At 50.6% G+C, this 11,335-nt stretch overlaps 1 protein-coding gene across 1 annotated transcript; it reads right to left on the reverse strand.

Annotated features, from left to right (window-relative positions):
* Window positions 1-355: 355 nt before the first annotated feature.
* On the reverse strand, window positions 356-10,607 carry SHOX (SHOX homeobox). The gene is made up of 5 exons (XM_066339840.1): window positions 10,252-10,607; window positions 6,867-7,075; window positions 2,308-2,365; window positions 2,131-2,219; window positions 356-680 (listed from the first exon to the last, which is right to left on the reverse strand). The coding sequence occupies exons 1-5, from the start codon at window positions 10,523-10,525 to the stop codon at window positions 435-437; spliced, it is 876 nt and encodes a 291-aa protein (XP_066195937.1). The 5' UTR covers window positions 10,526-10,607; the 3' UTR covers window positions 356-434.
* Window positions 10,608-11,335: the final 728 nt, after the last annotated feature.

Genomic DNA, 11,335 nt, shown 5'->3' on the forward strand with positions numbered 1-11,335 from the left:
TTTTTTTTCCTTTTTTGCGACTTTTTATTTAACTCTCTTTTCTCTCTCCTCCCACCTACTTTGTCCTCCGAGGAGTCTCTGACTGGCGGGGGCTGCTCGCGTGTGTCGTGTCCGCGGGCCGGCGGCGGGCGGAGCGTCCCCACCGCGCCACGCGGCACCTCCGAGTCCCTGCGGCCGAGCGGGCGAGCAAAGCGGCGCTCGCAGACCTCGGGGAAGGGAAAAGAAATAAAAAAACAAAACAAAACAAAAAATATATATAATAAAATAAAATAAAAAAGAGATAAGGCGGCCGAAGCGCTCGCTGCTCGCCCTGCAGCCAGGAAGGAGGAGGATGAGGAGGAGCGGGGGGGCAGAGCGGCGGTCCGTGCGGGTCACACGCCCGCCCGCCGCGGGCACCCGGGGCGGGGGGTGATGGGGGGCTCGGGGGAAGCGTGTCAGAGCCCCAGGGCCTCGGCGTGCTTCCGGGCCTTCAGCCGCAGGTCGGCGATGCTGGAGTTCTTGCTGTTGCTCTTGGCGGCAGCGGCCACCACGGCGGCGGCGGAGGCGGACTCCGCCAGGGAGGCGATGGGCAGCCCGAAGGGCGGCGGCGGGAACATCAGGTAGGGCGCGTGGGCCGCCAGGTGCGGGTGCAGGTGCGGGTGCGCGTGGGCCACGCCCTCCAGCTGCAGCTGCGCCTGGACCTGGGCGGCGGGGCAGAGACACGGCACAGTCAGCCCCGGGCCCGCGGAGAGCCCCGCACAGCCCCGCACAGCTCCCCCCAGCCCGGCCCACAGCACGCAGCACCAGCCCCGACCCTTTCCGGGGGCCCGGCGGATAAAGAAGACCAACTTGTGAGCGGAGTCCCCCCTCGCAGTCAGGGCGGCAAACCTCCGCTCCTTGCTCAGCCAAGGGCACAGAGACACGCTTAACTCTCCTCCTAGCGGTTTTAAATAAATAAATAAATAAATAAATAAATAAATAAGGCCCAACGCAGGGGCGCCAACAAGTGCTAAATAGCTAATTTTTTTATTTTTTTTTTCAGTGATGTTTATTTATACATTGCTAAAAACTCTTTGGCCATGGGTCCCTTTTATATTCAGCCAGTGTTTGCTTTGGAGCTTTCTAGACCTATACAAACACATTGGGTTGACTGAGAGATTTCAGCTTCGGGTAGGTTCGGGGAGGAATGGGGGAGAGTTTATTTATGTATTTAATTATTTTGGTCCAAATATGTCTTTTAAAAATCAATACAATTAATCTGTCAGCTCCACGTGTCTCCGAAACGGAGAAGGTGGTGGAGGGTCCCTTTGGGCTGGAAAAAATCGATTCCCCGATTAATTGACAAAAAAAAAAAAAAAAAAAAAAAAAAAAAAATCCACCACCGAAGGACAGAGAGTTACAACTGGCTAGAAGCGGGAACGGAATTTCATCACCCTCGTCCCGGTTTTCCCTAGTGGCCTTCCTCGGGTGGCTGCGCCTCGCTGGGACATGGACCCGGGCCCTGCAGTGGCGTCGGTGCCCGCGCTCCGCCACTGCCCCAGTCCTGGCTGACCTTCAGGGCGGCAGAGCATTTGGGAGCAAGCCCCCTACCTCCGGGATGGCCGCATCCATCAGAAAAGGAGAGATCTCAACAGCCCGCCTGGGAATGAGGAGGTGAACTACAGCGTAAGGGTCCGCATAGATTTTCCCCCTCAAGGTTTCGCCTATGGGGTGGAAAAGCCTCCTTCCGCAGCGCTCTCCGGCGCCAGGAAGGGACCAAAGCCCCCCCGGCTGCTCGGGACCGAGCCGGTCCGGCCCCACAGAGAGGAGGCAGGCTTGTCCGGGCACTCCGGGCCCATCCCGCCCGGGCAAGGCGATGCACCCCCGGGAGGCCAGTCCGGCCTGCGGGCGGCCCCGGGGCCGTGTGCCAGACCATCGCCCTTAGCCCCGCCGGCGCCTCCCGGGGCCGCGGGACCCCCCGCTCGGTCCCGAGGAGCGCTGAGCTCTCGAAAGCCGGGCGGGGGCTCCTTCACGAAGTTTTACAGCCTGTTTTTAATGCGTGCCAACTTCTATATAAATGGCACTTGTAAACGTGTCCGGCTTCCTCCCGTGCAAACGAATGGGGGTCGGAGCTTACTGAGGGGAAAGTAAAATAAAACCGGAGCTAACTACCTGTTGGAAAGGCATCCTCAGGGCTCCCATATTCACATAGGGGGCTACTCTGCAGGCGTCTAAATGGCTGGCGGTTCCCAGGATCACACCTGCGGAGACAGGCAGGGCCGGTGAGTGGCGAAGGCGCCCCGGGCCTCCGAGGCCGCCACCCCCCGGCCGGTCCGCACCCCAACCCACCTTTGTGCATCTGGTTTTCCTGCTTTCGGCACTTTGCTCTCCTGTTCTGGAACCAGACCTGTGGGGAAAAAAAGCAAACAAAAACAAAACAATAACAACAACAACAACAAAAAATGGAGGTGGTCTAGGCGGCTGCTAAGGGAGCATTATCTCAGGAGCTAGGGATGGAGGGGTGAGGCGAGTGACTGAACAGCTTTGCTGAGGACCTCCTTCGGGAGCATCCGAGGGGACGAGCTCGACCCCAGGCGGAGTGAGCCCCTCACTATGCTGCTGTGGGGCTGTTCGTGGGGGAGGTCCTGCTCCTTGTTGTGGTCCCTCAGTTCAATCTGAGGAAATGGGAAGGGCCCTGACAGCCGGAGACACCGGGAGCCTACCGCTTAGCACCGAATCTCGGAGGGCCCCGAGCCCCCTGGGCAGGCAGTGGCGGTCTTTCTGCCCCCCCGTCTGGAGCGACACTTACAATAAGACCACCCGCAGGACGGGTGGGACCCTCGTACCCTTCCTAGTCATCTTAAGCAGCCCGGGAAGAGCCAGCGTGAGCCAGGTCAGACTTCGCGGTCTGGCCCCCAAGAGACTGGACCTCCTGCCCTCTCCCGAGCTGGGCTTGAAATCGATGGTCTCTGACAAGATGCGAGACACTGAACTTTCACGAAAGGGTCTGAATCATTCCCCGTTCCCTAAATGTTAAAGAAAACAAAAACCGCTTCTGCAGACTTCTGGCCAGACAGGAGCAACATCTTTTGCAGGCTGGGATGTAAAGAAGTGCTTATGCCCCTACCCGAGGAACGCTTGTAATTCGATAATGCTGCCCCAATTCCAGCCGTTCTCACTCAAACAGGCGCAGAACTTTGCAGTTGCCACTGCGCTTCCCGTGCCTCTTTTCCAGGGGCATTTCAGACCTTCACTACTTTTCCCCTTCCGCCGTCCTCGATTTACAGCTCTCCCCAATACATTATCAGAAACGCGGGCCAAAATATTTTGCAGATCCTTATCTTTACACCAAAACCTACCGAATATGGACAAACATTGACTTTCACCGCTGATAAAATCTTGTGGCTAAGTAAACACCTACAACCTTTGATGTTCTTGCACTTGCCAAGAGATCATACGGTTAATTAATACTAACTGCACTTCCTACATCAAATTTTCCCTTCAAGCTTTCTTCAATTGCCTTAATGATGGTCATTTACAACGGAGTAATTAGTGCAAAGAAAGGCTTCCGAAGGCATTAATTACCTCGGGTACCTCAGTGATTTTCTTAAGTAGGAATTGGCCTTCTCTGATTTAGCGCACCATTTTTCCTGCCTAGGGTGTCTGTGGGGGCAGCGCGCAGCGGGCGACTGCGGAGCGCCGCGGGTGCGGACAGATCGACCGACCGACGGGCGGACGGACAGATAGACGGAGCCACCCACCCACCAGTCCTGGTTCCTGTCCCTGACGGCTGTCGCCAGCGCAAGCCTCTCCGTGCCAAGCGGGCATCGCTGCCGCCCCGGTGCCCTGCACAGCACAGCGCGGCACAAGCCTACTCTTCCCTACCAGCAATACGCAAATATTAACAACATGCATCGCTTCTCCTTTTAACCGGTTAAGGATTTTTATATACATGTACATATGTATTTAGATATCAGCATGCAAAATATTATCGAGATGTAGCGACAGAAATACATTTTTTACTGTGGTAAATCCTTGCAGGAAATCTCCTTGTGTGTGTTCCCCACGACCCACCCTCCCACCCCCCCCCGCCCCCCGCCGCCTTGCCAAAGCAGTGTAAATTGTCAGAAGAAATTTAAGCAGCGTTTAAACAACTTCTCTTGCAAATCAGAACATCTTTCAAACAGAAATTATATTTAAATCTGGAAAACGAAGTGCCCTTTCCCTTTAGCTACGAAAAAATAAGGTTATGAGGAATAAAAGTGATGAATTAGCCACTGCGTTAAGCGATAATAAATCAGGCTTGGTGTGATTCGCGATCAATTCCAATTAGTCATGAATATGCTAAGTAAAGCACAGTACACTGTTTTAGACAGTTATTTCTTCATTAAGGATCACTCAGTGATTTCTTTCACAAATGCTCTAATCTGATTTCCTTTTGATTTCCATTAGAGACAGTGAATAATGACATTTAATTTAGCCCTGCACCATAAACCCAAAGATATTTGTTGTAATTGAATTACTGCCTGCTCCTCACTATGGTCTCATAACTTTCAATTATAACCCTGACAGCTGGGTGATATGAGTTTCCAGTACAACACTAAAAATAAAAGGTTAATAAGGACTAGCTACCATAGGAACTTCAATTTATTTACAGCAAATTTCCACGCTAAATTGAAACTATATCCTTTAACAGCAAGGGACAAGAGGTTCAGATAAGAATTAGAAAACAATTCCGAAAGTATTAAGAAAAAAAGAAAGGGGGGGGCGGGAAGGAAACCCCGGCAACAAACCTTTCTAATTTTTGCCTTTTTCTTTTTTTTTTTTTCTGCTTCCACTTCTTGATGGATATTAACTCTCTGCTTATTTCCTAATTAATTTTTCATTTTTCCTCTTTATATTTATTATATACATAGGGGGTTTTAATCCACACAAACCTCTTTTATAAAATTATTAAATACATTTTTTAAATCTCCTGATTCTCTTGGCTTTGGGGTATTTATTATTATTATTATTATTATTATTATTATTATTATTATTATTATGTGTGTGTGTGTGTGTGCTGTGTTAAGATCTGTAAGCACTTGAAGCACCAATTTTCCTGTAACTATGAACATCCTGTTAAGGTGCTCCTCAGTAATAAAGTACTTGAAAGAAAGAGTGCAGAATTCAATTACAAGTAATTTATTTTTATAGAAACAGTACATCAAGGCCTTGGAAAGATATTACAGAGCCCAAGTAAGAAGATCTGGGAAGATGACATAAGAGTTGATGTCCCCTTCAGCAAAAGTTTAATCTTTTCATTAATTTATATGGTGTGGTTAGATCAATCTTCCAGGAGAAAGTAGGCCAGCAGCACTCTGAACCCCTGCAATATTCCCTGCAAGCTGCCATTCCTAAGGCATATGCCTGGCACCATCCCTTGCCCTGCTCAGTTTGTACTGAGGGTCACAGGAGCTGAGGGCAGAATAAAACCTTAAAAGAAGGGAAGAAGAAGGAGTGTGGGGTGGGGGGGAGGGGAAGGAACCAAAGCAACTTAGGTACTCCATTTATTTCAGGATTTGCCTCCAGGAGACACTTGTTTAAAGCAAGGTAGTGGCTTGCTCAGGCAAATGCTGGCTGAGCAGTGTGCTGTCTGCTTGCTTTCCACGATAAAGGAGGGGCTCAAACAGACCCTTCTGCCCCCTCCAGCTTGGGGCCTTATTTCTCCACTTCCCTCTGTGCCCTGAGAATGGGGTCAAGGCACGGAGGCCTCCATCTCTGCCCACGGAGCCATACCCATGCCTGTGTGTAGCCACCCGCACACTCCTATAGGCAGATACACATATACAAGGGCATCTATCTCCAGTGTGTGAAGGCGTTTTGTTCAGTGGAGAGGTTGCCTTGGTGACTTTTTCTTCCTGAGTTTTAGTTTGGTTGTGTCTCTTAGGCCAAGCATAGAATTTTAATCCAAGAAGAGATTTCCTTCAGGATTCTCCTGCTCTGGGCCTGCTCACAGAACCACAGGTTGATCTTATTTTTTCTAGGTAGATTTTTGTTAATTATTTCTATGTTGGGTTTTTTTGTTTGGTTAAGGGGGTTTGGTTTTGTTTTTTAATATGACATCTGTTTTGTGGAAGCATTCCCTAGTTGGCTTGGCGAGGAGAGGGAGTATTTTTCCTTCTCATCAAACTGAAAATCGAATTTTAAAATAATCGATGTGGAGCCACCCAAACAGACAGCTCTGGTGGCCGCAGGACTACAGCAACCCGGATCTATTTTCAAGATTTTGAAGCCTAATTGGCATTTAGCTGTCTCTGAAGCGGGATGGGAGGGACAGGGGGAACCTCCACCAGATGGGGTGGCATGCATTCATACGCTTGCTGTGCGAATCAGAGCCGGCACCTTTCCCCCGGCTCTGCCTAATCCTGTCCCTCAGCACCCAAACTGTCTAGCCTTATTCAGCCGATTGTTTTCTGGCCTTTTTCTTTTTTTTCCCCCATAATGGCCCCATAAAAGAAAAAGCGGGAAGAAAGTAAGGATTAAGGGAGAGTAAATGGCACGTTTGCAAGGGGAAAAAGAAATTAAAAAAAAAAAAAAAAAAAAAAAAAAAACAAACAACACGCAGTTGTTCAGTTATTATAGACTTGTCAAAACTATCACCACCCAACTGCCATACCCCACACACATAGTAAAAAAAAAAAAATTAAACCATCTTCCTTGGAAATGCTAGACACAGGCAGGTATTCCCAGAGCAGAGTAACTGTTTGGCAGGACAGGTACAGCAGACTTGCAAACAGCTTTCCCATCACACATGCCACCTCTGCCTTCACCTCCCCGTTCTGCATGAAGCAGGGCACTGTGCTAGGATCCGCTGGCAGTTAGGAAGTGAGGTGAGCATATTTCCAGGAACTGAGTCTTTCTCTTACCTGAACCCTAGCTTCAGATAGTCCCAGCCTCTGGCTTAGTTCCTCCCTCATGAAGGCATCTGGATAGTGAGTCTCATCAAAAAGTCTTTCCAGCTCGTTCAGCTGCTCTAGTGTGAAATTGGTTCTGCTTCTCCTTTGTTTAAGCTTGGTCTGTCCGTCTTCATCTTCTGACTTCACATCTTCCCTCTTCTCTTTGCATTCGTATATCCCTGCCAGGAGTGGGAAGAAGAAAACGACACTGAGCACCTCTTCGAAATTCTCTCACACAGTGGTCTCCCTCCTCCCCTCTTCGTCCCCAAACTCGGCACAACTTGCGGGTGCAGCTGGATGGGAGGCAGGAGGGCCCCGGGCAGGCCCCGCAGGGGCGAGAGGGGCTGAGCTCCACTACAGCTCCGCGCCGGGCAGGGGCAGCTCGCCCGAGGGCCGGAGGGAGGAAGGGAGCTGCGCTGTCTTGCCTGTCTGATGCCCTATCAGAAAAACTATACAGATAAATATCATTTTCTTTTCTTTCCAGGGCTAGGAGGAAGCCGTGCCGCCCGTTGGTACGGGCAGTTCGGGGAAAGGGTTGGTAGGAAAACCGCCGGCCCCCCGAAAGCTCCAGGCAGTGGGAAGAGGTGGGGGAAGGGGGTTTCTCCGGGGACGTTTTCTCCCAAAGAGGGTTATGCAAGGAGCTCCTTATCGCTGTCATGGTGAAGGTACGGTGATATCTGTCTCGTAAAAGAAACTTTTCCTGGGCATGAGACAGAAACCGCTCGTCTCTCTCCTCCTTTACAACCCTCCTTCCCCCAAAATACCTGTCAGCGGGTCGAAACCCCGGGGGCGGCGGTCCCACGCGACCCTGTGCGGGACAGTGGGCTCCAGGGCCATGGGTCATCCCCAGCCCCTCCGAAACAGCAGGAACCCTCCCAACCTTCAGGAACTCCAACAGGGCTCGTGGAGAGCTTGCGACCAGAGGCAGCCGCTGAGCATGCTTGTCCCCGGCAGAGAGGAGGCTATGGGGCAAGTGGGTAAAACAGCTCGCCTTTTCTGTCTTGGGTAGGGAGATTTCTTTTGCTTTGGCCTATTCTTTCCTACGTTTTTATTATTATAATTTTTTCCCCCTTTTCCTTAATGCCGGGAGGCTTAAGGCACTGTTCTTCTTTTAAACCCAGCTAACGAAAAGAAGAAGATGCTGGAGCGAGGAACACCACTTTAGGCTGAACCGGTTCCCCGGGATCCCCTGCCTGCCTGGGGCGCCCTGCCGGGTGCGCATCCAGCGCAGGCACCGGCGGAGTCCCGGGACGAGCCTGCTCTGGCTGCCTCCTTTGTGGTGCCTCACCTCCTGGACGGTGTGGATTTGGGGGGAGTAGCACATGCAGATGATCCCCAAATAATTCCCTTTTCCCTCACCAAGTACACAGGTATTATCTACATATATACGTATGCATACACACAGAGAGAAATGTGCGCATGAACATATATATTAACCTATATACTCAGGGGCATCCCAAAATGCAAATTATAAACTGCAAATCATAAGTTAATTAAACGTATTAAAGCGTCTGGGCTTCAACGTAATAAACTGCATCTGGGTTTAAGTAAGGCCGGACCCAAGCCGAAACATTCGTTTTCACTTCCAAAATGAAAACTGTCCCTGGCCGTGATCGTTCCCCCGGGCTCCAGGCTAATACTGGTTGTATAAAAATTTGGGAAGGGTCTGCCCTCCGGATGGGGATATTCGCTGGTTGGTTTTAATGGCGTTTTGTTCTCATTTCTCCTGTAAAGAGAATCCCTATGAAAAGAAGAGGGTGCTAACCCAGCAAATGCCTAGGGAAAATCAGGCGCGTTCAAAAGCTGTCTCTTTCCGAGGCTACAGCATGTCCGTGATAGGTATAAAATATTAACTAGCATATCGGTGGGACTGAAATCACACGCCGGAATCAGTTGAAATTACACTGAAACCTGGCATGAATTTAAACTGTCACAAGCATCTCAGCTCTTTCCAACTCCTCCCTTCCATCCCCACCCCCAGCCCCTCTCCGTAGATTAGATTAGCTAAACATACAAGCCTGAATTTCGATTCACGGGGAAAAGGGAGAGTAGTAGAGGGGATTTTTTCGTTCCTTCTCGTTTTATTTTTTAATTCCAGAAGCATGCTCTGCTTTTATTTTTTTTAATCATCTCCTGCGCGAATGATTCCCTTAAACTGAACATTCTTGTTTTTCAGTCTCTCGACCAGAGAAGGAAAATAAGCAGAGCTTAGTGGTACTGTCTTGTGCACAAATATGGGTACCCGAATACAAGATTTTAGGCCGTTATTCTGTTTGGGAAGCAGGTAGAAAAGAGGAGGTTATTAAATAAAAGTTTGGGCTGTAAATTAAATCTCCCAGTGTTATATTAAACAAGATCAAACACTAGGAAACAGCTGAAAGGCTGGTTGTTTTTCCCCAACCTATTAACCGGTTTTTATTACCCCAAGCTAGCCAGTAGCTCCCCAGGCAGGTCCACCTGTCTAACTTGCCTAGAGACACTTTCTCAACTTTCTAATCCCACCGTCCTTTTAATTTTCTCCTTCCTCTGTGAGCCTCTGCGGGATTTTTAGTTGTCTTGCTTTAAAATATATAATTTTTTTAATTGTTGTGATGGTTGTTGTTGTTGTTTAGAGAAGGGATGGTGTGTTGCCCCTCGGTCGGCGGGGTGCCGTGCTGCCCTGGCCCAGGTGAGAGGACTGGCAGGGCGCCGAGCGACCACTCGGCCGGTGCCTCTGGCCGCAGCGATATTCAGTCTCACCGGGTCCGGGCAGCTGCCCCACCGCCAGGCTCCTGCTTCTCGTCCCCGCCGGTCGGAGCCTCTGAGTAGGACAGGCTGACCGACCCAAGACAAAATGTCCAGAGAGAGCACTCTCCACATCCCTCTTTCTCCCAGAACAAGCAGCAGCATCCTGACGGCCCGGAAGCAGGAAGAACAGGTCTCCTAAGGCATTAAAACTCCCCGGACAAGGTTTCCTCGTACAAAAATACACAGATAGACAAAAACGTCTGACGTGCTGCGCTGCCCCCTTCCCCCAGGCGAGAGAACGCCTAACGCACCGGATCGATTTCGGATATGAACGGGGGCAGGCGGGGGGGCAGGACCGAAGTTGTGACTTATTTTTCACGGCTACGCTCACGTTATGCATGCAGCAATACGTGTCCCTAAGCCTGTGCTCCCGCCGCCGCGGGAGGCAGGGAGGTGACCGCGGCAGGGAAGCAGGATGCGGGAGGCGATCCCGCTCGCCCCGCCGGGGCCGGAACCGGGGCCGCGGTGACCAAGCGGCCGCCGCTGCGGAGGGCCAGGGGCGGCCGGGGAGGGGACCAGGGCTGCCGGCGAGAAGCGCGGAGCGGAGGGCTCCCAGCCCTGCTCTTACCTTCCGCTGTCCTGCCCGTGTTGAACTCCTTCAGTTTGTCCTTGTCGCTCTCTACGTGGTCTTTGAAAAGATGCACCGGGCAATGGTTGCTGCTCTCGGTCATGTCCTGCAGGTTAGAATCAGAGTTTCCAAGCTCCCTAGAGCGAGCCAACCCACTCTCCAAAACTTCCCTGTACGTGATCGTCTCTTTCTTGTTGCCGCTGCCACTGCCGCTGCTGCTCTCTTTGCTTTTCTGGTCAAAAGATTTGGATACAAAAGCCGTAAGTTCTTCCATGGCTGCCCGGTGATCTTATCCACAGAGATCCACTTGTTTTCAATCGGAGATGTGGCCGTCCTCCACACGCTGTTTTTGCACGTAGAAGATGGGCTGTATAGGGTTAGATCACTCCTGCTGTTATTTATGCCTTTCAATTTGAGATCACACTATTTATACATGGCTACCTCAGCCCAACCCCCAGCTCTCCCTGTCTCCAGCAATTACTGACTGCTCCATAGTCGCAGGCGGACTCCGAGCAGCTATCTCCCCCACCTCAGTCCAGCAATTGGCTTTCTTTTCATTTCATCACTCTTTGGCATCTTTGCACCTTGATTTAGGGAGGCAAAGAGGCAACAGCGAAAAAGAGGGGGGAGAGGAAGAGAGAGAGAGAGAGAGAGAGAGAGAGGGAGAGAGAGAGGAATAAAAAGGAGGGAGGGGGGAAGAGGAAAACATGAAAATAGGTACCTACATTCTGTAAATGGGTTGCAGAAATGAGAGACGAGGAAGACTTAATTGATTTTAAGGACATCCTGTGCGTGGCAACACTGTGAGTAAAAACGGACCCACAGCTAACCAAATAACTGAGCTCCTGCAATTAAATGTATCGCTGTCAAGAGGAAAGGAAAATGAGTGTTCAATAAAAAAGGTAATGAATAAAAAGCTGGAGATGTGACTTTGTTGTAATCTTTGGAAATTCTACCTGATTTCATATTTAGCTAACTTCTCTTAATTAAACGGTCAAAATAATCGGCGAAACAAAAATGCTGTTTTAAAAGTGTTGCCTGTTCTGGCTGGCGGTGGGTGGGTGGGTGCACGGAGGGGGACGTG

Source organism: Sylvia atricapilla, chromosome 2, assembly GCF_009819655.1.
Source record: "Sylvia atricapilla isolate bSylAtr1 chromosome 2, bSylAtr1.pri, whole genome shotgun sequence".
NCBI classification, from domain to species: domain Eukaryota; kingdom Metazoa; phylum Chordata; class Aves; order Passeriformes; family Sylviidae; genus Sylvia; species Sylvia atricapilla.